We start from the raw sequence: 27,908 nt of genomic DNA on the forward strand, positions 1-27,908 counted from the left end.
CGGAACCGCGGGCTAGGGGTGGGGCCTGCGCGTACCCGTAAACCGGATCCGTTGACGCCGCAGGTAAAAAGGACTTCCTGTTTTCTTTGAAAAAAAAAAAAAAGTGGAAAAAAAAAAAAGCTATAGTCTAATTGAGGGATTAAAAACACCTGAGCCGATGGACCAACACAATTTTACGTGGAAAAGAACATAAAGTCAATTCTAAAATTAGTTTACACATGCAATTCCATTAGAGTCTCAGCGGGGTGGTGGTTAATTAAGTCATCTTAAAATCATATAAAATAACTGAAAATAGTGGGCAAACTTGTAAACAAGATTGAGGAGGAGCTGGCTTTTCCAGGTAACACAGTATGAAAGACAATAATGAAACAAAATGATGTAGGAAAGACAGATAAATGGAACAGAATAAAGTCTGGGTATAGATGACCAATATACTGGTAAGAATACCCCAAAGGTGGTTTCAGTTCCGTAAGTTTTAGCTAATGGTATGGAGTCTTGAATCTAAACCATAAAACAGACAATACAATTTATGAGGCATAATCTAGGGGTAGAGTTTATGAAGACAGGCGACTCGAACTATAAAGAAAAGATACACTTGATTACCAAAGAAATTCAAAGTGATAAAATTCAACACAATAATAAATCAGAAAAATATAATTGCCACACACGTGATAAAGAGTTAATATCTTTAATATGCAAAGTCTTCAAAACTAATTTTAAAAAGACAAAATAGGTAACGAGCAAAGACTGAATAGGGAAGTCTCAGAAAAGCAAGAACAAATAGCCAAAAACATGAAAGGATACCAACCCCCTTAGCAGGGAAATGCAAATTAAGGTGATATTGAGCAAACTGTTTATATAACCATTAAAAGAGCTAAAGACAAATGTGCTGACACACCTACTACTGTGAAGTTCTTTTTTGGAAAGCATTCTGTTGTCTATTAAAATTGTACCCCTTTCAGGAAAAATAATAAACCCTTTCAATGTAGCAATCCCTCTCCTGGGAATCTGCCCCAAAGCAAAGCATGTGATTATATAATGTAATATATTCTCATGGCAAAAACCTGGAATCAGTTTCCATCCATATGTGAATGGTTGAACAAACTGGAATATCTATAACCTGGAATTAGGCAGCCTTGTAAAGCAGTTAGTTTATACCAACTGACCTACAGGGACTAATGTGCTGTATTTATTGTTTTTAAATGAGAGAAAAAAAAAGGAAATACACATTATACGCTCTTGTTTTGGTAAAATAAACCCCATATGTGCGTGTGCATGTTTGCAATGATTATATGAGTACAGAAAAAGCTATGGTAGGATGTACAGCACGCGTTATCAGTGAAGACAATGGAGAGGGAAAAGGGTACCTGGAAGTTAATCTGAAACATTTTAAGAACCTAGTGTATTTTTAAAATGTGCTTCATACTTTTTAAAAATGTATGACATTCTATTTACATAACATAATTATATAAGGAAATGCATTGACAGGACAATCACCAAATTTCCAGTGGTGGTGGGATATCAGGTAAATTTTCCTTTTTTCCTGTTATTTCTGTATATTACTCTAATTACTATACTGAACAAGTATTATTTATATAATAAAATACAAGGCTAATATTGTGGACAGGAAAGCAAAAATATAACATGTTTAAATCATACTTTGAAGGAAAAATTAATTTATTTAGTAAATACAACAAATTCTACGGAGGAGGGGAGAAACTCAGTTTCTGCCTTCCAGAAAATCACTCAGTGCTTAAAATCAGATGCCTCCTGATTTTATACAAGGGTGCAGTGTAACATATATATATATATATATATATATATATATATATATATATATGTATGTAACATATATGGAGCATTTGAGATCTTGCTTCCTGGCATGTTGTCAATTGGCTCAAATAAACTCAAAAATTCTCTACAGGTTTGGACATTGTTTTTGTTTTTTTTCATTGGGGAATATTGGGGAACAGTGTGTTTCTCCAGGGCCCATCTGCTCCAAGTCATTGTCCTTCAATCTAGTTGTGGAGGGCGCCGCTCAGCTCCAAGTCCAGTCACTGTTTTCAATCTTAGTTGCACGGGGCACAGCCCACCATCCCATTGGGGGAATTGAACCGGCAACCTTGTTAAGAGCTCACGCACAACCGAGCCATCTGGTCCCGCCTCCGGCAGCTCAGAGGCAGCTCATTGTCTTCAATCTAACTGTGGAGGGCACTGATCACTGGCCCATGTAGGAATCGAGCTGGTAACCCTGTTGTTCAGAGCTCGCGCTCTAACCAACCAAGCCATTCGGCTGCCCCAGGTTTGGACATTCTTACATCGACACCAGGAAGCAAGATCTCAACAGACTGAGAAAATGCTCTGGAGAATGACAGTTTTGCAGTTTCTTTTATTCATTTGGAATTAAGGAAGAAAGGTAAGGAAGAGTACATGAAGGTGGGAGAAAGCAAGGCAGGTGTTGTTAAGATTATGTGCTCTCTTGAGGGTGATTACACCTCTGAGGGGCCTGGAAAAGAGGCATTTCAAAGATGTGTTAACTTAGATGCACAAGAATGATGGACAGGGCTGGCTTAAGGCAGAGAAAAACCTTTTAGTAAAGACGTTATATGACTACCCACTGTGACCTACCTTCCCAGTTAGGAATTTATGATCGGATCACCCTGTGAGGTTACTTTCCATCAGGTTTGTTACCAAGCCCCTTTTTTGTCCATAGTATTTACTGAGAGAAGTGAAAGTGTATAGCCACACAAAGACAGTTACACAAATGTTCATAGCTTAAATAGTCCAAAACTGGAAACAGCCCACATGTTCAATAGGTGACTAGCTAAACACCGTGGTACATACACACAGGAGAATACTACTTGGCAATAAAAAAGGAATGACTGTTACATGCAACAACATGGGTGAATCTCAATAATGGTGCTCAGTGAAAGAAGCCAGACAAGAACAGAATACATACTGTATGATTTTATTTATGTAAATTCTGGAAAATGCAAATGCATCTATGGTGACACAAAGCAGATCAGTGGTTATTTGGATGGGGAGGTGAAGAGAAGCGGGAGGGTGCGATTACAAAGAGGCAGAAGAAGCTTTTGGGGATGTCAGAGATGTTTGTTATCTTGATTGTGGTAATGGTTTCACAGGTGTATGTGTCAGTACATTTTTAATAGTACATTTTTAATATATGCAGTTTATTGTATGCTGATTATACCTTGATAAAGCTGTTTTTAAAAAGAAACTATAGAAGAAAGCAACTACTGGGAAAGGGATCTGCCCACAGTTCTACACAGAATGCTGATTTCATTATCTAGGAAAGGATTATCTTGGCAATATGTTTTTTTGCTTTTTTTTTTAAAGTCATTATAGGGCTTTCATTTTTGAGTGATTAAAATATTTAAACTTAAATGTTTTATTACATAGTATTTGATACAAACAAAAGGATGTGTGTACCTTATGTGAGTTAGGAATTGAATTATCAATTGAACACCTATGAACCTACCACCCAGCCTGACAACCAAGATATTGCCAATACCTCTGCAAATTCCTGGGGTCCTGCCTTACCCCACTTCCACTCCCCCCACAGGGACCATCATTTTGAATTTTGTGCTTCTTCTGATCTCCTAATGGAGTTTTATCACATGTGCATCTATCACCGACTATAAGTGGTTTAGACTTGCTATCATACTGTGTGTAATTTTATGTAACTTGTTTCAATTTGGCATTACCCAAGATGCATCTGTGTTGTTGCATTTTGTGTATTACGGTTATTTTCAATCCTCGCAACAGCCTTGCAGGCAGACTTAGGATATGGTGTACCTGGGAAAGTACAGCTCAGCAAGCTCGCCCAGTCCAAGGGCCTGACTCCAGGGCCTCCTCTTCACCACACCATGCTCGTTCCTTCCCTCGGAAAGCAAGCCCAACGGCCTGCTGTGCACCAAGCAGTGTCCCACTGCTGGACGTGCCAGTGAAAATGGCCACATGCTGGTGATGGTTCTCCTTTTGACCCTCACTTGACTGATGTATGGGCCAGCTCCCCAAACACCCTGAGGTGCCCACGCCTCTTCCACTCACCCACAGGATGGCTGAGAGAAGCTGATCTGACCCATCCTGGAAGCTTCCGCCTAGGGAGGGCAATTTGACAGTAGCTATCACAAGGAGAAACACGGCCCCCTCTGACACAGCAATGCCACTCCAGGAATTGGCCCTAGAGGACACCTGAATATGTAGAGGGGCATTGGCATAAGAATATTTATTGCAGTGTCATTTGTAATATCAAAGTAGTAGAAACAACATAAAATTTCATTAATCGGGATCTAATGACAGTAAATTAACGTTATGGGAAATACATGCAATGGAATACCACTGACTATAAAACAACAAAGGGGGAGGTACTGATCATGGAAAGCTCTCCAGGACAGATTTTAAAGACCAAGATGCAAAGTGTGTGTGATTATGTTAGACCATGGTATAAAGAGGGAAGAATGAAACATACAGGACCACTACATATGCATAAACACTTCAGAAGGCTTCATAAGTAACTGGGACCTGAGTGGGAGACGTTTCATAGTAACTACTTTGCATTTTTTAAAAATTGCTTACCATACGCAGGGGCTATCTATTAAAAATACATAAATAAAATAATTTTAGTCTCTCAGGTCGTATTCCCTGGCTTCTTGATCTTTCTTTGGCTTCTGGCCAGGCTTTCCTGGCAGCCAATATTTTATCAGAGGCTCTTGGTTTTCTCAGATCCCAGGCTTAGGCAAATGATTCTCTGACAACACCACCACCACCTTTTCAGACAAGGGTGGCTGCTCAGAGCTGGGGCAGCCTGCCACAAGGTGGCGCTGTCTGTCGCTGGGTGCTCTGGGGGCAGATCAGTCCTCCCTGGGTACCTGGGATCACCTCCCACTTCTATCAAGAAATCTGAAAAATTGGAATTCGGAAATCATATCCCTGTCACCCCACCATTTGGCCTATCGAATGCCCTGCAGGTGGAGCAGACAAACCTTCAGAACTTGGAAGGTCCCTCCCACTCTCTGAGCCAGTGCACAGGGGCTGTCTCCTCCCCTGGCCTCACCCCCATTTCAGCTGAGAAACCCGGGCACTGGTAGTCAGAGCAGCTGGGGCTCTGCTGGAGTGTGGACAAGGGGACAATATGACAACCATGGAATTGCCTGGGGCCCTTGGGACAGGGATGCTGCTGCTGCTTCACGTAAGTCACCATCTACCCACCACTCACCCACTTATCTTTTCATTCACTTAAATGTGTTTTATATTTAAATGTGTCAAATATTTCCCAATGGCCAACCAGGTGTAGAGAAGTTCTTACTCAAACACTTGCCTTGAATATCAGAAGGGAGATTGGGCCAAACTCGAGAGCTGGCCCCTGGGCCTTTGCTCACTCTTTCCCTAGATCCAGGGCCTTCCAGCCCTCTGCAGCCCTGGTCCTGCTGTGCACCCCACCCCTCCTTCAAGGCCAGCTGCCATCCTGCCCCCTTGGCCTCACCTGCCCAAAGGCTCTGGTCAAGAGCAGCCTGGACAGTGCCTGGGGCATGACGAGGCTCCCTGGGGTAGGGAGCCCTCTAAGAGGGAAACGTGGGAGAATGACAATGCAAAGCACAAGGTCAGCCATGGGTGGATGGATGTGCCCTCGAGATTCAGGCTAAAGCAAGGACAGCGCCCCTCCCTGGGGGGCTGGTGCACACCTTGGTAGTGACCCCTCTGTGAGCCCAGGGCCTGCCACTGAGGAGGCCCTCTGGGTATACTTGTTAAATGGACACAGACTAATCTTGCCAGAGTCTATCTAGCCTGGTGATGGTGCCCACATTGAGTAGGCCTGGCCTGATTGAGCACACTGATACGTAGGCAGCAGGTGGGAGGCAGGGCGGCAGCCCCAGGCCTGGGTGGTACAGGGCATGGCCGGCTGTTTCCACAGGCCTCCCTGGGGCTGGGTGGAACAGCTCTTGGCTGTCCCCTCCTGGGCCCTGGTTGCCTGATGAGATCCTATATGGGGCAGGGCTGGCCTGGATGAGAGGCCCTTTGTGCAGGGGCCTCCCATCTACGTGACTCCTTGGCCATACTGCAAAGCTGAGGGCTCATCCTGAGAGGGGAGCCCAGGAAGACACAGCACCCTGAGATGCCGTATGGGGCCACTGTCCTCCCCAGCACTGCTGCCTGACACCCCCATGTGGGAGCCACCACAACACTGGTGGCCTGCCCTTCCATGTGCATCTGTAGTACCTGGTGCCACAGAAAGATGTGTTGGAGGGAGGGAGGAAAGGAGGGAAGAGGAGGGAAGTGAGGCAGTGGGCAGTGCCCCCTGCACCTGCCCCAGAGGAACCAGTGGAATAAATCAAACCAGCTTTAATACCAATATAGTTCTCTCTTTTAAATATGTTCCCAGGACAGGGTACAGGGGCAGGCTCTCGGCAGGAAGAGTGGAGAGGAAATGGAACAAGATGGAATGGATCACCCAGGGCCTGCCCCCACCCTGCCATGGGGCACTAGGGCCTGGGCTGCCCGAAGGGGAGGGGCAGGTGACAGCAGCTTCCTCTGGTCCAGTTATTGCAGGGCTGTGGGTGGACTCCCCTCCCCTCCACAGCCCCAGAACTTCTCAGGATTATTTCTGCCCTTCAGCCCAGCAGACCGGGGCCCTGGGCTTCTCTGATCTGGGAGGGGCCCCTCTGCCTAAAGTGGACTGCAGCTAAGGCATGGAGGTGGGGTGGGGGCATGCCACTGGCCAGGCCTGGCCCGCTCAGTAACTGCTCTGATGGCCCGTGAGAATGTAGAGGTTGCTGTGAGCCCCGGGGTTGTCGGTGGGAATGCTCTCAAGGATGATGTCTCTGGAGGGGAGAGAGAACCAGAGGTGAGCAAGGCAGGAAGACACCTGGGCACGTCCGTCTGGCCTCAGGGGCATCTGAAGGGGAGGCTGAGGCACCACGTGCTTCCTACCTGTGGGCCCCAAGCACTCGGAAGACCCTGGTCTCATCTGTGATCTCCTGGGTCACCTGGGAAGAAAAGGGATCCTGAGGACACCCCAGCAGGTCCTCTCCTAATAGGTGGGGACAACTAGGTGGAGGGCAGCCAGGTTCCTGAGTCCCATTCACCTCGTTGGTATCCAGGCTACGGCCTTGCATTCCATGGCTCCAGAAGGCCAGCACGCTGTCCTGCAGACACACTAGGAGGGGCGGACACACTAGGAGAGGCCTGTGCCTGCCCTGGGGACACTGGCTTCCCCAGTCATGCCCTGGGCCCAGGTCTGGGCCCCAGCGGTCCTCACGGGCCGCAGGTGACCAGGATGGCTCTTAAGAGGGATTGGGGGACCTGATTCCTTGTCCCACTGCCAGCCCCAGGCCCATATCATATGTTCCAGGCTGGGGATATTCCTGCCCTCCACCTGTGTCTGGCTTACTCACCCACAGTCTCAATGGGGAAGTCAAAGGTCAGCACAGGTGCCAGTGTGGCCGTGGGCTCGCCCAGCAGGTTGACAATCCTCACGCAGCCTGCATAGGGAGTGGGCTGCTGGGCAGGGGTGGGGTGGCTCCCTTCTGGGGAGGTGACCTATATGCTTTCCTCACCCCCCGCCCTCCGTGGCCCACAGCCCTGGCCCCAGGGGCACTCACGGTCAAAGCAGACTAGGACTGTGTCCCTGTCCACCTGGATCACTTGCTGGGCCGAGCCTGGGAGGCCCTCTGCAGGCAGAGAAGGGAGACATGGCCCGGCTGAGCCACCAGCCCTACTGTGGCCCCCAGAGGAAATGGCGGACGGACATGCTACAGGCAGCCCTTGGCCATAAGGGTATTTCGTTCTCACATCAGCCCGATGTGGGGTCAGGATGCCTAATCTCATTTCACAGCTGGGGAACTGAGGCTCAGAGAAGTGAAGGGACCCTTCCACAGAGCGGGGTGAGTCCCAGGGAGCTGGGGGAGAGCAGTGGTTCCGGATTCAGGAGAACAAGGCTTTGTGACTCAGTTGCTGTGTGACCTCAAATCTCCGAGCCTCGGTTTCCTCATCCATAACACAGGCATGAGGAGGACGACCTTGCAGGGCCATTGTGAGGAATAAGATTGAAATCCTGTGTGAGACCCCTGGTTCGGGGCCTGGGACACAGCAAGGCCTTCGTTCTCCTCCTTTCCCCACTGCCCCTCACTCTGCTCCTGAGCTGTCCCAACACCCAGGGTCCTGCTTCCTCGCTCAGAACGGAGCCTGCCTGGCCCCGTCTGGCTCTGTTCCTGCGGCCCCTGCAGTGTTGGTCAGTTTTTTCTTAGCTGCTGAGCCCTTTGGTCTAATGAAATCTTTTATAGGAGCCCAGCTGAAGGGAGGCTGGGAGCTGGGGGCCCCCAAGGTCTCTGTAGAGCTGTAAGCAAGCATGCACGCACACACACGCACACACACACACACACACACACACACACACGACAGCCCAGCCTTTCTGCTTACCAGGTGGTATGAGGACATCAGGTGTCAAGCCAGCCTCCAGGGGCAGGACATGGAACAGCACGCGACAGCCAGGCCCCTCGGGGCCCTCAGCCCCCACGCACACCTGTGGCAGCTCCTTCCCATCCAACACCAGTGGCTCCAGCATCCCTGCTGGGCTGGGCAAGGGGCTGGAGAAGTTCTGGGGGCAGCAGGGGTGCTCAGGTCTCCATTTCCCCACCCAGGCCCCTGCCACCCGCCTGAGGGCCCCCTTGGCCGCACCCACCAGCCCCACACCTTCAGCAGCAGGAACTTCTGTAGCGGCTCATACCACTGTAGCAGGAGCAGGCTGGCAGGCAAGGCGGCCAGCAGGAACGTGCTGCCTGTGTAGGGGTTTCGCACTGCAAGAGAGGCAAGCAGTGGGTACCGGCCTGGGCTGGCGCCCCATCCCTTCCCTACTCCTGTCCAGCCCAGCTCTTACCCACACGACACTGCAGGCAGCCTTTGGTGTCAGGAATCTTGGTGGACAGGGCAAAGCGCCTGTAGGGGTGACAACCAGGGCATGTGTCATGGATGCCATCCATGGGCGAGGCCCCCACAGAGCCCTAAGCGGTGGATACTATCATCTTCTCTGCCTTACAGGCTAAAGACTGAGGCTCAGAGAGGCAAAGCAACCTGCAATGAAACACAGCTGTGAAGGACACAGGCTCTGAAGTCAGTCTCTCAGCTCCAGCACCCACGTTTACAGCCTGGATGGGGAAGTCCAGTCCAGTCCAGGGGTCTGGATCACAGAATTACCTCTGTGTAACTTTGGGCAAGTCACTTTACCTTTCCACACCTCAGTTTCCTCATCTGTAGAGTGGGATAACAGTGGCATCCCCCCTCATAGAGTCGCAAAGAGGATTCGATGAGTTAATACAGGGAAGGGCGTACAGCAGAGCCTGGCACATTGAGTGTACTCACACAGGCGAGCTTTTATCAGCCTGTTGTTAATTTCACACCTATTTCCAGTCACTGAAAATCGTTTTTTTGGCAAAAGCAGGATATAAATGAGAAATGAATGATGAGACGAGAGCATGGAGGGCCAGGAGCTAAGGCAGGCCTGGGTGCTCCCAGCCTCGCCCCGCCCCACGTGACCCATGTCATGGGTGGGCAAACAGGCCGGAGATTTAAGTCTTGAAGGAAACCGCGATGACCCGTCCCCAGCTGCTTCAGCTGAGACCATGGCCATGTGCAGCCAGTGGCTGGCTCACCTGGGTGCCTGGGGAGACGTGGGGTTCTTGTCTTGGTTACTAACTGTCCCCCAAACCCCCAAGGGACCTCCTAAGCCTGTTTCTTCTTCTGATGAATAGGGCTACATGTCAGCAGGCTTGCCACCTCCTCCCAGCGAGCCCGGCCCTATCTGCACTCTGCCAGGATGTGGGCCCCACCGAGGAAGCCAACGCCTGCCGGCCTGTCTGTTTCTGCCCCTCTGTCCTCCCTATTCTCCCTCCCCTCGTTCCTCCCACTCTCTTCCCCAACTGGCCTTTCGGATGAGAGAGATTTTTGTGTTAGATTTTTTTTCTCCAAACAATTCTGGTTCTCCGTTGTTTACATTTGAAGTGGACACTGGGATTCCGTGATTTCCCAAGCACACGCCCAAAGCTGCCTGTGACTTGTTAGGGCTCCAATGGGCCTGTTTCCTATAGGTCCTGGGCCAAAGCAAAGACTGGTTTGGGGACTGAGCTTAGGAAGCCCTGATGCTGGGCGTCCAGATGAGGTCCTCAGGTGAGCACACTGCAGAAGGGCCGGGGCCCCCATCTCCTCAGGTGGTGTGGCCACTGGCCTGGCCCACGGCTTCCACCATCCACCTTGTCATAATGTCCGAGTCCATAAGCCCATAGTCCGGCCACCCACCTTGGAACTCGGCCTCACCCAGCTAACGGATGATGGAGGTCCCATGTGCGCATCTCAAACTCAATGTGACAACACTGAATTCTGCTCCACCCATAGTTGATGACAGCTCCATCCTTCCTGTTGCCTAGGCCAAAAAGCTTTGACTCATCCTTAACTCCTCTTTCTCTTCCATCTACCAATTGTCAGGAAATCCTGTTGGTTCAACTTGCAAAATAAAACCAGAATCCGAACACTCTCACTTTCCTCACTGCTACCCAAGCCACTAACCCAAGCCACCATCACCTCCCCTCTGGTTATTGCTACAGCCTCCTGACAGGTCTCCTGCTTCCACCCTTATCCCGTCTAAGTCTATTCTCAACACAGCAGCTAGAGTGATCCCTCGATCTACATCTCTCTTCTGCAGTGACCCTCAGGCTGCTCTGAGTCAAAGCCAAAGGCCTCACTGTGGCCACAGAGCCCTCTCAGATTATCTTCCTCTCATGTCATCTCTCTGGCCACACCACCCTCCTTACTGGTCCTCAACCAGGCCAGGCCTGCTCCTGCCTCAGGGCCTTTGCACTGACGTTCCCCCTCCCTGGGATGCCTTTCCCCGAGGTGTTCACGGGGTTTGTTCCATCACCTCCTCCAAGTCTTTGTTCAAACAAGCACCATCTCTGCGAGGTCCTTCCAGACCACCCTGTTTAAAACCACAGTCCATGCTCCACACCTCCTGGCCCTCGTCTACACAGCACTTTCCCCTCAGTGCATCATCACAGAATATACTTTTTTATGGTGATTGTTTGCCTGTCTCAACAAAATCTGGAGAATATAAAGCCTTCTCAGTTCACAGACGTGTAGTATGCCCCCAGAACAGTGCCTGGCACATACTAGGTGCTGAGTAGATACTGAATGAACGAGGGACTAACTTGGACACCTCCCCGGACACCTCATTCACACACAACACAATCTGCTCCTCTGGCGGTCTCCCAAGTCCTCCCTCTCCCTCACGCTCACTCTGACCAGTCCCCAAATCCTCTCAACCCCACTTCCTCAGTATTGCTTGGTTCTGTCCAGTTCTCCCCATACCATAGCCTAAACCCCACCTTCTCAGGTCACTACGCTGGCCTCCTTTCCAGGTGTCCTCAGCCTCCCCCTGCAATCTATCCTTTCCACTGTCACCATGGCCAGCCAGCAGATGCCTCTTTTCATCTGTCCAGTCAAACTTCTCTCCCTACGCCCAGCTCCACAAAAGGGCACGGGACCCAGGCCTGGCGCTCCCCTCCCTTCGAACTCTTCGTCTGGCCATAGACACTGGCTCAGGGGTGGGCACGGACCTAAGCTAGACCAATGAGAATTGGCCCCCGGACTTTTGCGGGAATTACTTGTAAATAGAAGTTCTGGTCCCACAGGGTTTTAGCCAGTGCAGCACTGGTCTGGCACGGCGGGCACCCATCAGTTAACTGGAAAGCCCATGTGAGAATGAAGACGACAAGAGGAAAATAGAGCCAAGAGATGCAGAAAGGTTCCTGATGGTACCATTTACACCTGGGTCCAGCTGGGCCTGAAGCGAACAGTCCTAGATTTTCAGTTACAGGTGCTTAAGCCAGTGAGTTGAATCCCCTGCAACAGGAAGGCTCCTGATTGACACACAGTGGGGTCCTTCTAAAATGCTCAGGGTGCTAAGGCCAGTTGGACAAAGCCCGAATCCTGGGCCTGGCATCAAAGAAGGCACTCTGCCACCTATGCAGCTTGCTCTGCAAACACCTTATAACTCCTCAGGTGACCAACATGCATTCACACTTGCTCTTCCCTCTGCCTCATCTGCCTAGAGGACCTCTGTGTACTTCCGAACTCCATGAGCAAAGCTGACCTCTCGGAGGCCTCCCGCCCCTCGCAGCTCTCCTTCTAGTTCACCTCAGTACCAGGTGCTGACGCTCAAGGACTCATTTCACTCCTTGTCTCCAAGCCCAGCATAAGACATGGCGCATGCTAAGTGCTCAGCAAGCATTTAGCCCGTATTCGAACAACCACAGCTCCCACAGTTTGTGAAGCACTTTCACATCCACTATCTCCTTCTTGCCTCCCAACAGGCCTCAGGTGTGTGTGTGGGGGAGGCTATCGATTGCACTGACAGATGAGGAAACCGGCTCAGAGAGGCAAACTGACATGTCTAATATCTAAAGGCCCCAATAAGGGCCAAGGCCACATTCCAGCTCTGGCTCTGCCCCTTTGCCTCCCCCTACTATCCTCTCCCCTGCACACCCCGGCTCCTCACGGGCCCCCAACCTGGGGATGATGCGCTGGGTGAGGCGATTGGTGGGGATGGAGAGGGGAACCTGCTGCTGTAGTCGCCGCTGCTCAAACAGGCCTGGGAGGTCATGGGCCCAGATGTGCGTGGATTTCCCTGCCAGGGAGGGAGAAAGGGGGGCTCAGAGAGTGTTGCTGGGCAGGGTGCACCCCTGCCTGTCCCACCCCGTGCCTGCCCCCATTTGTACCTGAGAGTGACAGCAGCACGTTATTCACACAGTAGAGCCAGGCGCAGCGGTGTGAAATCAGCTGGAGGCCACAGAGTGACAGATGGATAGGGGTCAGGACCCCAGGCCCCCCAAGGCCCTCTGCCCTCCACAGCCAGCTGGGCCTCACCTTCTCTAGTGTATCCTCGTGCAGCTCATGCAGGTTGAGGGTGTAGATGCCTTCCTCAGCCCCTACCACCAGGAACTGATCTGCAGGTTTGGGTGCAGGGTCAGAGGTCAGCCACACCCCCTGGCCCAAGCCGGGGATTCCCAGGCTCCTGCTTCCTCCCTGCCCTTGGCCTACCCCGGGTGACAGGGTGAATCCAAGTGACAGCAGCGTGGATCCGCAGGGGACAGCCATTGAAGACCTTGGAGAAGCAGGCGCCCATCTGGGGAGGATGCGAGAGGCTGGTAAAGAAGAGCAGGGGCAGTGGGCGGCAGGGCTGCATGGCGGCAGTACGGTGGGGGGCAGGGCAAACACTTACGTGCACCTTGGGGGTCGGGGGAAGCCCGTGGCAAGACGATCTCTGGGAGGGAAGGGAGGAGTCAGGGCTGGTGGGACACTCCTGGCCTGTCATACCCCCAGTCCCTCGGTAGCACCCCCTCACCTCAGAATCCTCCGGCTGCTTCATGGTGGCCCAGGCGGTGGGGAGAACCGGGGTGCTGTCAGGGCCTAGGAGAGGCAGGGGCGGGATTCCGGCAGGCACAGACTCAACATGAATTCTAGCCCCAGCCCTCACGTTGAGCCTGCCTCCTGGTCCCCCAAGCCTAAGACTCACCTGGGGGGCTGGATAAATGGTCCTCAGCTGGAGGCTCAGGCAGGGATGGCCCCAAGCATGGGGCCCGCTTGATGGTTCCCATGGCATCGTCTGGAGAGTCCAGTTCCTGGCAGGAGGGTAGGTGGGCCCAGCCCAGCTATTAGCAGATCACCCTGTAACCTGGTCCCACCCTAATTGCACCCTCTGTAGCACTTTCCCCCACCCCCACCTCCAGCTTCCTGCCACTCCGAACCTGGAGTTCCACAGCTGGTCGGATGGTTAGGCTCCTGTGGTGGATGAATAAGAGGGAAATGAGGTGAGATGTGACTGAGCCCAGGCCTGGCTGCCCTATTCCTCCTCCGGGCCCAGCCCCTCACCTTTCCTCCAGGGCCTCCTGGACTGATTGCAGCAGGCTCCTGAGCAGGGAGGGGATGGGGTCAGAGGTCAGCCTTTCCTGCTGTCCCCAATACCTCCCCTGCAGCTTCTCTCTCTCACACTCACCCACTCAGGTCCTCCTTTCCCAGCAGCGTCCACTCCTCTTCCCACTGTGGGGAAACCAAGTCAGAAAGACGGAGAGAGAGGCAGAGAGAAAGAAAGGAAATATGAGAAGGTGATCAAGAGATTGTGAGAGAGGAGACAGACAGATGGAAAATGAGATGGTAACAGGCAAGAGACTTGTGAGAGAGAATGAGAGGCAAAGAGGTTGTGAGAGAGACAGACTCCCAGCAAGAGAATGAGACAGAGACAGCGAGAGAACAAGGTGTAGAGAGACTGAGACCGTGGGAGTGAAGAGATGATGATAAAAAGAGACAGTGAGAGCAGAGAAATGGTGAGTCAGACAACCAGTGACAGACGCAGATATTGAGGCAGAGAGAAATGCACTGAACAGGGGGAGGTGGGGGCTCAGACGTGTGACAGGCCCACTGTTTAGAAAGGTGTGGTCACCTTGCCACCTTCTAGATGACTGTCCAGAGGAATCTGGCCCAGGAAGAAGCCCCCAGTCTTCCATGTCCCTGGGTGCGACAGGCCTGTTTAGACAGCGTTCCTAGGCTTAAGCGCCAGGCTGCCACTGCTTCAGACATCCTTGACTTGAGATGCTTGACTTCCAGTATAGCACCCTAGCCCCCCCACCCCTGCAAACCACCCTTCCCACACAGCCAGCCCCCTCACCGGCTCATTTAGAGGATCCGTTTCCTTCCTGCGTGGGGCACCAAATTTCACCTGGTGAACTGAGAGACCCAGCATACAAGATTTGGGGGTTGGAATCTCAGGACGTACCCCCACATTCACACCAAATCCACATACAGTCCCCCACCAAAACCACAAACTTAGCTCCTCCCCCAAATCCACATGCAGACCCCCCAAAACCACCCTCAGCCCCAACACCAAGTCCACACCCCCCCCACCAAAACCACACACTTAGCCCCCCACCAAAACCACACTCAGCTCCCCCAAATCCACACACATAGCCCCCCCAAACTACCCTCAGCCCCCACCAAATCCACATACACACACATACACACACACCCCACCAAATCCACACAGCCCCCCACCAAAACCACACACAGCCCCCTAAACCACCCTCAGCCCCCCCACCAAGTCCACACACACACACACCTCCACAAAAACCACACACTCAGCCTCCCACCAAAATCACAACTCAGCCCCCCACCAAAACTACACTCAGCTCCCCCAAATCCACACACACAGCCACCCCACCCCCTGCCAACTCACACTGGATCTCTGAAGGGGTCCTCTCAGCCTGGCTGTGCTGACCCCGGGAATGAATGGTGTCTGGAAACATGTCGTAAGTCTAAGAAAGAACACAAACAGTGGACACACACCCGGCACTCGCCTCACGCTGAGTACGTATCATTGGACGTACTTTGCACACATCAACATGTTTTGTTTTCACAACCCTCTAAGATTATTATGAGATTAAATGGCACCCTCATTTCACAAATGAGAAAACCAGCACAGAGAGGCAAGTAAGATCACACAGAAAACAAGATGGTTGAGCGAGGTTCAGGGTCAGCCTGGACCAAGGGCAGGAACCTACAGGGAGGCAAGACAGGCTGAAGGAAGATTCTTAATGGGTGGCTCACCTGGAGGGAAGCTCCCCACGCGGGAAATATTCAACTTAAAGGGACCTTGACCTATATTACTTTTGCTCTCCCTACAATCAGCCTAGGCCAAGACACGTTTCCCCAGCTCCCCTCACTTACCTCCAGTTCACAGTCTTCTGGGGAGGGGGTGCCCAAGTGGGGGTCATTGGCCTTGTCCAACAGCTGTGTGAGGAGAGCCCGAGGGAGCTGCTGGGTTGTGAATGGGTGCTGTAGGATTGAGGGGGACTCGGGTTGGTCCCTGGCCCTGAGGACCCTGCTTTCAAGCATTGAACCCCCGCCCCATTCCCCTCCTCCCACCTGAAGGAGCTTCTCTGCTGTTGGCCTCTTCTTGGGGTTCTTGGTCAAGGCAAGCTTGAGGAAGTGGTGGAAATTCTGGGTCCTAGTGGCATAAGAGCCCCCCGCCCCAAACCCAGGTTCAGCCCTCATGCAGGACAACCTGCCACCTGCTTCCTGCCACCACTCCAGGAGTCTGCTGGGCCTGCCCAGGAAGGAGCCAGCCCGAGGCCGAGCGCAAATGGCCTGAGCAATACCGCGGTTGCAACATGGAGGCTCCTCCATCATCAACCATCTGCCCTTCTTCCCTGTCCACACCATCCAGGGCCCAGAGGTGGGGCCCAGGCCCCTCCCACAGATGGTCTCTGGAGGCTCAGAGACGACAGGGCTCTTGAGGCTGTACCCTAGCAATTGGCAGAAAGTTCCTCCACCCCCATGCAGACTGGCTGAAAAGGGGGCCCCAGCAGAGGCCGTGGGTCCTCACCAGCGCGTCTTGTCTCTCAGCTTAGGTGGCTGGAAGCTGCTCTTGGACATGAGCATCAAGGCCCTGTAGAGAGCACAAGGTCAGGAGTCAAGGGTCAGCAGGGCCCTGGGGTCAGGCAAGGGGCAGGTGTTCAGCTGACCTCATGGGGTGAAGGTGGAATAGAGGGGGCTGCAACTCTCCCAGCTCAATGGCGGTGATGCCCAGGGCCCAGACATCACACAGCTCGTTGTAGCCACCTTTGCGCTCCACGGCAGCCACCTCCGGGGCCATCCTAGAGGCGGGGTCACAGATAGGATGGCTGGGTGCCCCACCTGTGGCCCCTGCCCCCTCAGCCCATGATGCAGCCTCACCAGTATGGAGTCCCAATGAAAGACCTCCTCTTAGCCACAGATGCCGTCAGCTCGCCTGACACCCCAAAGTCAGCTGCAGGGAGAAAGAGTGACTCTCACCTTCCTTCTGGCTGCCACTCCCCACCCACCTCCAGGGCCCCGGCTCAGGATGCACCTGGCAGAACTCAGACAGCAGGCAGACCAAGTTCAACTACAACTGCCAAGGCCAGGTCCCCCTCCTGAGAGGGGTCAACCGCCTTCGATCTCTGACCAAGTGTTCAGTCACCTGTTGGACTCTATACAGACCCAATCATAACAAACTTCTAGCAGGGAGAATTGTTCCATTTTTTCAATAGGGAAACTGAGGCTCAAGTGGTAAAATGACTTGCCCAAGGATACCCAGCACTTGAATGCAGACTCTAAGACATCAGGAGCTCCCACAGAACCCTCACCCTGATTGTGTCCCAGGGGTACTGACCCAGCTTGACATCTCCCTGGAGAGTGAGGAGAAGGTTGGCTCCCTGTGGGAATGGAGGAGAGAGAATCCTATCTGGTGCTCCCAAGAGCCTCCTCCACCCTCCCCCGATGCCAGAGGCCAGACCCTACCTTGATGTCTCTGTGGATCTTCCCCTGAGAATGTAAGTGGTGCAGCCCCTGGGGACAGAGAGGAGCCCCTGAGGGCAGCTACCCAGCACCATGCCACCTCTCATGAACCCCCTCTGAGGACTGGGGCCCCCCACCCAAGCCGCTTCCTCCTCCCCTCTCCCCAAACAGGAAGTGACTGAACCAAGAGGGAAATGGGCTGCTTCCGGCAACAGGGCTGGGGCCCCTTCCCCCAGGACCCACAGCCCCTCAGGCCAGCCCTGCCTGAGGCGCTCTAACCCCCCACCCCCACATTGGCCAGCTGGGCTCCCTGCCCACAGCTCCTGGGGACTGGGGGTGCTACCTTTAGTGCCTCTCGGCAGACATAGGCAATCTGCCGTTCCTCCAGGGGCCCAGTAGCTGAAATGAAGGGGCGAACGCTGGTATGGCAATCTGGGGGATATGCTGACCCTCCCAGGCCACCCCGATTGGGGAAGCAGCAGGCACTGCTAGGTGAAAAAGGTGTTGGCCACATCCCCTCCCTGCACAGTCTGGGATACAGAGCCCAGAGAAGGATAGTATTTCTCTCAAGGTCACAAAGCCAATGAAGAGTAGAGAGGGAACCAAGTCCAGCGTCCCACCTCTCCCCTCCTGCCCTTTGTTGGGTGGGGGTGGGAAGAAGGCTGTGGCCCTCTGGGGCCTGGAGTCCTGGCCCTCACCGTGGTAAATCTCCTGCAGAGACCCTCCTCCACAGAACTCCATGCAAATCCACAAGCGGTCATTCCTGGGGCAGGGACACAGAGCTGGGGTGGGCACATGGCAGGGCCACATGGGGGCTGCCTGGGGGTGGGCAGGGGAATAAAGTGGCCTCACCTGAGATAGCTGCCAATGTAGGCCACCACATTGGGGTGGTGGCACTCACGCAGGATGGTGATTTCCTGCTGAAGGGAGCTGATGTCGTCCCCTGGGGAGCACAGGGCATCATGGGTGGGGGATGTAGAGAGATCGCCCTAACTCAGTGCCCTCATCTGCCAAGGGGCACGGAGTGCTTCTCCCCTCGGAGCGTTAGGTGCCTGGAGACAGCTCCTCCAGGGGCCTGCCTCTCAGGAGGTCTCTGAAATGTCAACTCTGGCCCTCACACAGCGCAGCGAGGCTCTCTGCCCTCCCTCCAGTGCTGAGGCCCTGGCCCCGGGCCCTCACCTGGGTCTAGCTTCACTATCTTGACCGCAGCCAATTCTGACGTGACCGTGTCGCGGGCCTGCAGGGGCGGAGGGGGACAAGCGGAATGAGGAGGGGGGCGGGGCTGGGGGCTGGATCCCGCGTCAGGGCGCGGAGCTGGCACCCTCCTCACTGCTCTCCCGTCAGTCCAGCCGCCCGGCGCACCTTGTAGACGTCGCCATAGGTCCCGGCCCCCACGCGCTGCAGCAGCTCGAAGCGGTCCCGCGGATCCTGCAGCGACACGTCCCTCAGCAGCGCCATGGCCCGGCGCCGGGCGGGCCGGCTGGCAGGCAGGAGCTGCGGAGCCGGCGCTGGGCGGCGCGGGGCGGGACCGCCGGGGAGGGTGCCGGCCGCGTGGGCGGGGCCCGGGCCCGGGGCGGGGCCAGGCTGGGGACGTCCCGCCGCCCGGCCGGGAGGAGGCGCCCGCGGGACGGGCCCTCGGCTGCGAGGGGAAGCCCCGAGGCGCTGCAGAGCTGGCAGCGCCGAGGCACTTCCGCCAACCACCGGTTCCCTCATTCTACAGGTGGGGCGCCCAAAGCCCAGAGGGTTGGAAGGCATAGGAAAGAGGGTACTCCATCTCTTCGTTTGCCCCCCCACCCCCAATTGCCAGATGAAACACGGACATGTACTTTTTTCTTTTTTTTACAAAATGTATTCATCTTCCTTGGAACTGAAAAATAAATCTATGTACAAAACAGGAAGAGATCAGGCTCCCCTCACCCACTCACAAACCCCTGCAGATTTCCTCTGGGGTCCCCCGAGACATACTGGACCTAGGGGAGGTTCCCAGAGGGTCAGAAGAGGTCTGCTCTGATCTAGGGCCAGTTTGGTCAGGAAGGAGGCGGAGCTCAGGATTCACACAGGCCTGGGCCGGAGTTTGGAGTTTCAGTGTCCCAGACTTGTGGGCTAGGGAGGGGAGGAAGCTAGAATTTCCAAATTCTGCAAGTGCCTCTTAAGTACTTTAGGGTAGGGGGCTTGGATTCCCAAGGGACAGAAATTTTTTTTTCTCCCCCAAGGGATAGAAATTTTAAGTGCGGAAATGTTCTCCTAGGGGCCAAGCAGGATTCTAGGTTCCCAGACTGGAGACAGGGAACACTTGTGTGTCTAGGGTTTAGGGTGAAACCTCAGGCCTATGGTTAGAGCCTCAGTTCTGAGGTGGGGTCTGAGTTTCCGAGGTTGGACCTTTAAGGATTGGTGCTGGGGCCCAGGGTGGGGTTTCAATTGGCCAGCTGGGACTCTGGGTTTCGGACCTATGTCCAATGACAGGAGCTGGGGTAGAGACTGACTCTGCTGACCAGAGCCTCAGTTCTGGGTAGGAGTGGGGTCTGGAGGCCAGGCCTAGGCCCCCTTGGCCAGGGGCTGGAGTGGAGCCTTGATCAGGATCGAAGGCCGGCTCCCTTGGGCTGGCAGGGAGTCCCAGCGTAGTTCAGAGGCCCTTGCGCTGACGCTTGAGGAAGGAAAGAGTGTAGTCACTGGGTGTAGACACCTTCTGCTTCTTCATCTGCACTTGCGATTGCGCGGTGAGCTGCAGCTTGATGGCACTTGAGTTGATCTTGGTGGCCACCAGTAGCTCCTTCATGCCCTTCATCTTCTCGCTCTGGAAAGTGAGCACCGGACCCTCTGGTGGTGGTGATGCAGCAGGTGGTGGCGCTGGAGCGGCACTGCCACCTTCAGGGCCGCGGGCAGTGCTCGGGACCGTCCCTGAGGGTTTCCGGGGGGGTCCTGGTACCGCACCCTGGCCCGTGCCTGGGCCCTTGTCCAATGCTGGCTTCTTGGGTGGTGGAGGCTCCTCGGGCTTGGACTCCCGCCGTGGGCCCCGCCGCCGGCCTTCCCGGGCTTCCTCTCCCCAGGGCTCCTCCGCCTCGGCCGCCTCCGACTCCCGGCTCACTATGCGCACCTTTTGCCGCACCTAGGCCGGATGGGGAGACCAAGATGAGGCAAAGGTTGCAAGCCAGTGGCTGGATCCCCAGGCCCCAGCCTCAGCTGTCCTGTGGTGAGGCCTCCATCTCATATGCACCCAGAGGGGATGGTGAGCAGATCCTCTTCAGGGCCACAAAGGCTCTGGCTCCTCTGTAGCTGCTGTCACCACCTGTGCTCCCCAGTCCCCTTATGCAGCTGCCCCTCACCTGTCCTTCGAAACGGCCTAGGGACTGCACAAGGAAGGTGGCCCAGCCCACATGCAGCACAGGCGTGGGGCTGCCCTCTTCCCACTTGCAGATGCCATCATAGAACCGCAGCAGATGGGCGAAGCACTCTGGGTCCTGGAGGGCAGACCCCTGGCTCTGGGGGCCCTGGACAAGGGGGAAAGGAGGGCACAGGTCAGAGACCCTTATTTGCCCCTTATTAGAGGGCACAGACCAGGTCCCTCATTTAGGCAAAGAGCCCCGGCTCCGGAAGAGGTGAGCACAGGGGGAGAAAATTCTTAGCACCTCCTTCCTTTTACAGAATCGGTCCTTAGCCAGGACTTGGGAGAAAAGGGGGAACTATCCCTGACCTCCAGCCCACCCCCTCAACTGAATGAGGAGCCCTGGCCTTGAAAGAGATGGACTTCCACACCCCATTTACTTGAAGGCACAGGGTAGAAACTCCCAACACACCCTCAGCTCCCTCAAACCCAGGCCCAGGACCTCGGCTACTGCTGAAGACAACAGAGCTCTCTGCGCTGGGCCACCTTCCTCAGTCCACCTTCCACCAGTCCCCATGTCCTGTGACTGGGAGCCCTGATCAGGTAGAAAGGTGAATCCAGGTGAGCTCCAGCCCTTCACCTGGGTCTGCTCCCCTGGCCGCTCCTCGCCAGCCTCCAGCAGGCTGGCTGCCTCCTTCAGCAGGTTGGGGATGACATCATTGGCTACCTCAAAGAACTCCTTGTAGATCTCCTCATCCTCCCGGCAGTAGTTGTAGCTGTGAGAGCAGCAGGGCACAGTGAGGCCTCGGCCGTGGTGGGTCCCCCCAGGGACGTGATGGGGGATGGAGCCCAGGTTTCCTTTCCTGGGTCATCCAGGGACCAGGTGAGTGGTTGGGATCCTCACTCCGAAATGATGGTGTATGTGTCAGTTCCGAGCAAGAGTGAGGAGGGGGGACATGGGGCTGGGGGTGTGGGCTCCACTGATGGATGATGGTGGTTGGAAATGAGGAGGAGATGAGAGGCAGGGAGGGAAAGGCCCTCATTAGGAGTCCCTACCTCCTGGGTGGTGGTGGCCTGACTGCCTAGGGACTAGAAGGGATGGGGCTTGGGACCCAGGCCTCACTCCTGGATGAGGGGGGTTGGAAATTTGGTAAAAGGGGAAGAAAAGGTGGGCTGAGGCCCTAGTGGGGGTCCTCACTCCTGGATGACAGTAGCTGTGTCGGCCCAGGCCTGGAGGGCTTCGCGCACATTGCGGTTGCGACAGTGGTAGCCAGCCAGGTACATGTACGGGTAGATATGCTCATCCCGGTAGTAGGTCTTGGCGGAGGCAATGCCCTGGGGGAAGAGCAGAGGGGCCTCAGGAAGGCAGCCCCCAGCTGCACCAATGACATGAGTGTCCCGTTGGATCATACCCAAAAGGGACAATAGGCAAGATCCCAGAGAGTGCCATCTCCAATCCCACCTCTACTTCCTGCCATCCTCTCTATCAGGTGCCCCTCCCTGGTTCTGCAAGACTGCTTGATGAGACCTGGGCCAGAATGCAGGTGGTGGGGACCCTCACAGAACAAGGCTTAGGGAAGGGAAGGGGTCCGTCCTCCAAGCTCAGGGCATGTCCCTTCCCAGGCTTTGCCACATACTCCTACGGAAACACCAAAACCTTCCAAGCACAACCCAATATCCCTTCTATCTCCTCACCCCAAGTTAACACCCTGTCCTCAATACTCCCACATTTGAGCTCTGTTATACTCCGGGAAGGACAATGAGAGGCAACAGAAAAAGGGCTAAGGTGACAAATCACTCCCAGAGCACCTCCCAGCCATGACTGCACTGAATATGTACATGGTAAATACAAAGTGGGTGACAGACCACAGTATACCGAGTTCTTCTCTCACCAGCCCCTCCAGTCCCCAGGTAGAAGGGCACCCCAGCCACTGCTGGGTCTCCCTTCTGTACCCTCCAGACACAGCCGCACCTTGTGGTAGAGAGTGAGTGGGTCTGGCCGGCCAGGGGTGGGCTCCAGTTCCTCCAAATCGGCCAAGTTCCCCAGTGCCATGGGGTACCTGGGAAAGGGTCATGAGTCCAGGCTGCAACCCGGGCTCCAGCCCCGAGGCCCAGCCTGGCCACTTCCCCCTACTGACCTTTCCAGATGTCCCAGGTCATAGAGCAGCCAGAGCAGCTTCTAGGGGCCAAAAGAGAGGGTATGAGCTGTGGGGAGGGGAAGGGAATTCTCAGTCTATGAGGCAGAGGTGGGGCCCATTATCAGCAGGGACCTCCCACCAGGTAGGAGGGGCCAGAACCCAGGAACCAGCCCCTTATTGGAGTCAAAGCCCTTTCACATCTCAATTCCACTCTCCCAAGAGGCCCGGAAAAGGCCAGGCCCGGAATTGTTAACCATGTCACAGAAGGGGATGGTGGAGCGCAGGGAGGGAATGTATCCCCCTGCCCAAGGTTCCACGGGTACACCTCACCTGCTGCAGCTGCAGTAGCTCCAGGGAGTCGGTGTGCAGGTCAATGGAAGGGTTGATGGCACACACCATAAATGCCACCTCCATCTTTCGGTCACAGCGCATGTATGATCCTTTCAAGTACAGCCAGCTCTTGGGAGAGGACAAGACCAGATGTCATGATGGCCCACTTGTACCTGCTCCAGGGAATGACAGCCAGGAAAGGGGCCCTTTTTCATCCCCTTCCTGACATATATAGGTGGTGATGGGAAGAGGGGAGTGTGGCCCAGGAAAGCATGGCCCATTGGGTGGCTTAGGATAGGAGTGTGAAGGGGGAGGAGAGGAGGCAATACCCGTTCAGCCACACCCGCGTTGACCGTCTGGCCCCTGCGGTCCTCATTTCCCTTGCCATGCCAGGTGACCTCAGCTGTCTGTTCTCCATTGGGCCCAAACACTACCCAGGCATGGTCCTCAGACAGAGCAAGATGGACATCCCGGAGACCCAGAGCCTGGCAGGCCCCCACCACAGCAAAGGCCACACCAGAGCTGTCCAGTTTGGTGCCTGTGGAAGGGGGAGGTAATGAAACAGGGTCCTCTGGGCTCTGGCCCCGGGGGGAGGGGGTTAGGTAGTGAAGGGCCATGTTCCCTGCCACCCTCAACTCCAAGCCTACACCCAAACCTCAGATACTCTTCCATTACCCTTCTAGCCCCTCCCTCCTATGTGTTCAAAGACTCTCCCTCTCCCTTTCCATTCCCCATCCTTAACAGACCTTCTTAGATCTTCCATTAGCTCCACCCAGCCTTTGACCGTTCCTTCTCTTGCTTTGCAACCATGTTATATGTTTCTGTTAATTTAAGGATTTTGTCATTTTATTGTGTCTATCATATAACAAAGCTAGCACAAATAGGACCTCTGGCGAACACTCTTTTTTCACACACCCAATGGCAAATACTCCCGATTTATCTCTGCACTCTTTTACCGCTAAGCTCAGAAGCAGCCTCAGATTCCTTCTCAATACAGCACTCCAGGATGTGATTGCCAGTCAACTGGGCTTGGAGCAAAGAGAGATCTTTGCAAGTCTGAACCTTAAGCCTTCACCAGAGGTGAAGCCCTTGGTCTGTTCACTTTCAAAACATTTTCATAGGTATTTCATTTGTCTCAAATGTAGCCTGATTTTGGCTCCTCAGCTCCCACCTCCAATCTGCTGCCACCCTCTGTGCCTCATGCTGGGCTGTAGAACTCCCCATAGCTGCTCAATGGCAGGGATGGGGCGTTGCAGAAGGTAGGTTAACATATTTGGAACCAAGTGACTGGGGTCTAGTCCTAGCCCTGCCATTCTGTGTGACTTTGGCATATCCCTTCCCCTCTCTGGGCTTCAGTTTCCCTAACTGCAAAGGAGGGATTAACACCTGCCCAACCTCACAAGGCGTGTAAACCATCCAGTGTTGTAAATATGTAGGCCAGGGTTCTCAGGTGGGACAGGATTCTCCCCCCTTGCCACCTGTGAAGCTCCTACCTGTGATGAAACTGAAGAGGGATTGGATGTGGGCCCGATCCTTGAAGTAGGAGCGGCTAAGGCTATTCCAGATGACATCAGAGACCTTCTTCACCAGCTCGCGGCTGGAGACGCCCCCCTCTCGAGGGTAGAGAGACAGGTCCACGGCACCTCGGATCTGGGCGGTGAAGCGGGCATAGAGCGCAGCGATGATGGATAGGTCGGCAACGGGGAAGTAGGTGAGGCCGCCAGGAGGGTCAGGCGCGGGGCTGGGCTGGAAGGTGAGCTCCGGCACGTTGGTGGGGATGACGCGGTTGACAGCTAGGAAATGCTCCACGAAGCCCAGTACCAAGGATAGGAGCACCAAGTCCGGCTCCTCTCGGCCCAGCTCGGCTGCGAACAGGCGCACCACGTCGTCGATGGAGCGCAGAGGGAACAGCGTCTTCTGGGCGGCCTTCAGCCCCATGGCGGCGGGCCTCGGCCTGCGGGCGAGCCGGGGGAGGGAGGGTCGGGTGGGCACGGCCGGGGGGAGTCCCCTCCTTGGTTCGGCTAAGGTTCCACCCGCCCCCGCACCCACACGATCCCTTGCTTCCCCGCCCCCTTCACCCTCCGATCTTCTGCTCCTCCTCTTGCGTCGAAGAGACCCCCTCAGCCGATGCTGTAGGGCCTCCTCGTTCCCCCACAGCCCCAAGAGCCCTGGCCCTAATGAGGGTGCGCCCCTAGAACCCCGCTGAGGATCCCTAATGGCCGCCCCGCCCCCTCCCTGCGACTGTACCCCCGGAGTCCTAGAGTTCGTTGGGAAGGCGCCCCCAGACCAAGTCCCCCAAACCCCAATACGAGTCCTGGCCTCAGTCCCCCGCGCCCACCTCCTCGCTTACATCCCACACAAGGCACCGCGGCGCCCGCCGCCTAGAGCCTGCTGGGAAATGGAGTTCCGCCCCTCGGGCCGCACTGCCTCCCGGGAAGTGGAGGCCAGAGCCCTCTCCTGCCCCTGCCGAGCCTTGAAATGGTGGCCAGCCGGGCCAGTCCGCGGTTGCTTATGGGAGTGGTAGTCCGCTGCTCTCGGAGCCCCAGAAGTAGGTGAGGAGTGGAGACAGCTCCACCTTCCTGAGGTCCTCAGGGATTGGTCGTTCCATTTCACGCAGATCAGGTAGCGGAGAAACCGCACTGCATTCTGGGATATGCAGTCCGGGGAGTGACCACGCACCCTCCGGAGGTCTCTGCGCTTCTGTAGGTTATCACGTGCCAGCAAGATGTGAGGAAAACGGGTATTTTCAAACGCTGCTGGAATGTAAATGTGTTCAGCCACTTTAGTTGGATATTTATCAATATCCATGAACATGTAAATGTGCTCACTCTATGTCTAGCAATTTCCCCCCAGTTCTGCCCATGAGAAAATCTAACATGTGGAAAGAAGAACATCTAAAGAAACATTATAGTTATTTGTAGTAGAGTAAAAGAAGAATGAAGTAGCTCTCTGCATCCTAAAATGGATCTTCAGGACACTGTTGAAGGAAAAAAGCTGCAGAACAATTATGTACGATAGGATAGTATTTATATCAATATTTTAAAACTTCAAAATAATACTAAATAAGTTCTACAGTCATTCATTCATTTCCTTACTCATTCAACAGATTTTTGGTGTCTACAATAGGCCAGGCACTCAATTTTAGGCACTGGATATGTAGCAATATGTAGCAGATTTCTGCCCTACTTCACCTCTTGTGGGTTTTCTTCCTCAAAATCCATATAAGCCTTGTCTACTCACAAGAAAACATCCAGCAAATCCAAACTGAGGGACATTTAACAAAATAGATGACAGGACTCCTCAAAAGTGTCAAGGTCATGAAAGACAAGGAAAGACTGAGAAGCTGTTGAGACTAAGGAGAGACTTAGTAGAGACTAAGGAGACGACAGGACAACTAAATGCATTGTGGTGTTCTGGATTGAATCCTGGAACAAAAGAAAGGACACTAGTGGAAAATCTGGTGAATAGGGTGGCCGACTGTCCCACTTTGCTAAGGACTGGGGGAACTTAGGGGTATGGGACCTTGCATTTGAAAACCAAACCAATCAAGTCTTAGGTTCCTCAGAGCCCTATTTGTGAAATTCAAATAAAGTCTGTTGCTCTATTCAGTTTTCATCGATCGAGTTTTGACAACTATACCTGGTTGTGTAAGATATTAACATTAAGGGAAGCTGGGTGAAGTGTATATTGGGATGAGATCACCAAGGAAGTGCTGCCACGGGCTACCATGTACTGCCCAAGTGAGTGGCCGGCAGCCAGGACAGCCACTGTGAGCTGCTGTGAGTGGACGACTGACAACCGGCTGCCTCAGCCAGGGGGAGCGCAAGGCTCATAATACAGCATGGGCCAGGGAGCTGTGTCCAACACAACTAGACTGAGAAACAACGGCTTGAACGGGAGTGGGGGGGGAGGCAGAAAAAGGAGGGGGAAAAGAGCAGTTTGGGAGAAAAAGCCCAAAGTTCTTGGACACAAGAAAAATGGGAGGAAAGAAAAAATTGGATACAGTGACAATACACAACTCTTTCAGGGAGCTTTGCAGCAGAGAAGGAGAAAAATAAGATGGTAGTTGGTGCGGGGCAAGAGGGTCAAAGAAAGCTGTTGTTGCTATTGTTTAATAGGAGAGAACTGCAGGACTGATGGCCTTGAATGCATGGAGAGAATGGGAGTTCCCAAGTGACAAGTGTGGTCTTTGCTAGGAGCACAAACAATTTATCTATAATAATTGGAAAAGGCAGAGTACTCAGGCTTGTGTGGTGGGTACTTCAATTTTCTGAATGAACTAGGAAGCCTAGTGGGGCTCTCTTCCTCCCTCCTAGACACCCTTGCTCAAATGTTACCTTCTCAGTAAGGCTGACCCAGCCCTGACCAGACGGACCAAAAAATCACGCACTCCAACCCAAGTTTCTCTTTTAATTTCTCCACCCTGCTCTACTTTTTAAAATTTTTCTAAAGCATTAACAATGTCTGGAGCGGATTTTCTCAACCTAGTGCAACCTAGGCAGGCACTGTTGACATTTGGGGCCAGATAATCCTTCATCTTTGGGGGCCCCTATGCAAGGCAGGATGTTTAGCAGCATCCCTGGCTCCTACCAACTAGATGCCAGGAGCACCCCTCCGCCCTTGTGATAACTAGAAATGTCTTCAGACATTGCCAAATGTCCCCTGGGGGACAAAATTGCGCCTAGTTTGGAACCACTATTCTGGCATACCATTTACTTGTTTATTGTTTGCCTCCTACCACC

At 54.0% G+C, this 27,908-nt stretch overlaps 2 protein-coding genes across 12 annotated transcripts; both read right to left on the reverse strand.

The window, feature by feature from the left end:
• Nucleotides 1-6,348: 6,348 nt before the first annotated feature.
• On the reverse strand, nucleotides 6,349-18,917 carry MAP4K2 (mitogen-activated protein kinase kinase kinase kinase 2). Of its 9 annotated transcripts, none has more exons than XM_074336623.1 (32): nucleotides 18,739-18,914; nucleotides 18,556-18,613; nucleotides 18,229-18,319; nucleotides 18,075-18,139; nucleotides 17,720-17,775; nucleotides 17,380-17,427; nucleotides 17,252-17,294; nucleotides 16,795-16,867; nucleotides 16,584-16,715; nucleotides 16,445-16,507; nucleotides 15,985-16,066; nucleotides 15,787-15,894; nucleotides 15,296-15,374; nucleotides 14,732-14,790; nucleotides 14,063-14,106; nucleotides 13,939-13,977; nucleotides 13,785-13,848; nucleotides 13,583-13,688; nucleotides 13,412-13,476; nucleotides 13,289-13,330; nucleotides 13,108-13,192; nucleotides 12,934-13,013; nucleotides 12,786-12,846; nucleotides 12,577-12,694; nucleotides 8,897-8,955; nucleotides 8,713-8,816; nucleotides 8,440-8,617; nucleotides 7,623-7,691; nucleotides 7,416-7,502; nucleotides 7,107-7,177; nucleotides 6,952-7,007; nucleotides 6,349-6,842 (listed from the first exon to the last, which is right to left on the reverse strand). In XM_074336623.1, the coding sequence occupies exons 1-32, from the start codon at nucleotides 18,832-18,834 to the stop codon at nucleotides 6,755-6,757; spliced, it is 2,469 nt and encodes an 822-aa protein (XP_074192724.1). In that variant the 5' UTR covers nucleotides 18,835-18,914; the 3' UTR covers nucleotides 6,349-6,754. The 9 variants fall into 9 exon arrangements, with proteins under 9 accessions (XP_074192724.1, XP_074192725.1, XP_074192727.1 ...); XM_074336624.1 differs by having other exon boundaries at nucleotides 13,815-13,848; nucleotides 18,739-18,912; XM_074336626.1 differs by lacking the exon at nucleotides 7,107-7,177 and having other exon boundaries at nucleotides 13,815-13,848.
• A 285-nt stretch (nucleotides 18,918-19,202) lies between these two features.
• Nucleotides 19,203-25,674, reverse strand: MEN1 (menin 1). Of its 3 annotated transcripts, none has more exons than XM_019737697.2 (10): nucleotides 25,517-25,674; nucleotides 24,660-25,120; nucleotides 23,496-23,704; nucleotides 23,167-23,295; nucleotides 22,837-22,877; nucleotides 22,671-22,758; nucleotides 21,897-22,033; nucleotides 21,339-21,474; nucleotides 20,700-20,864; nucleotides 19,203-20,482 (listed from the first exon to the last, which is right to left on the reverse strand). In XM_019737697.2, coding segments are annotated over exons 1-10 (1,851 nt in total). In that variant the 5' UTR covers nucleotides 25,519-25,674; the 3' UTR covers nucleotides 19,203-19,999. The 3 variants fall into 3 exon arrangements, with proteins under 3 accessions (XP_019593256.2, XP_019593258.2, XP_074192740.1); XM_019737699.2 differs by having other exon boundaries at nucleotides 25,505-25,642; XM_074336639.1 differs by lacking the exon at nucleotides 25,517-25,674 and adding an exon at nucleotides 25,414-25,471.
• Between the last annotated feature and the right edge of the window lie 2,234 nt (nucleotides 25,675-27,908).

The sequence above is a fragment of the Rhinolophus sinicus genome, linkage group LG06, assembly GCF_036562045.2.
Source record: "Rhinolophus sinicus isolate RSC01 linkage group LG06, ASM3656204v1, whole genome shotgun sequence".
NCBI classification, from domain to species: Eukaryota; Metazoa; Chordata; class Mammalia; order Chiroptera; family Rhinolophidae; genus Rhinolophus; species Rhinolophus sinicus.

What these genes read in the sequence shown, in the direction of transcription:
- MAP4K2 (XM_074336619.1), bottom strand. Translation starts at nt 18,834, where the DNA reads ATGGCGCTGCTGAGGGACGTGTCGCTGCAGGATCCGCGGGACCGCTTC. An exon ending in TACATTGGCAGCTATCTCAG is followed by an intron (nt 18,140 to 18,228) that starts GTGAGGCCACTT and finishes TCCCTGCCCCAG; the next exon opens with GAATGACCGCTTGTGGATTT. An exon ending in CCATTTATCCAGCCCCCCAG is followed by an intron (nt 13,477 to 13,582) that starts GTGAGTCTTAGG and finishes TGCCTCTCCTAG; the next exon opens with GCCCTGACAGCACCCCGGTT.
- MEN1 (XM_019737697.2), bottom strand. An exon ending in AGCTACTGCAGCTGCAGCAG is followed by an intron (nt 22,878 to 23,166) that starts GTGAGGTGTACC and finishes TTTGGCCCCTAG; the next exon opens with AAGCTGCTCTGGCTGCTCTA. An exon ending in TAGGCCGTTTCGAAGGACAG is followed by an intron (nt 20,483 to 20,699) that starts GTGAGGGGCAGC and finishes CATCCGGCCTAG; the next exon opens with GTGCGGCAAAAGGTGCGCAT.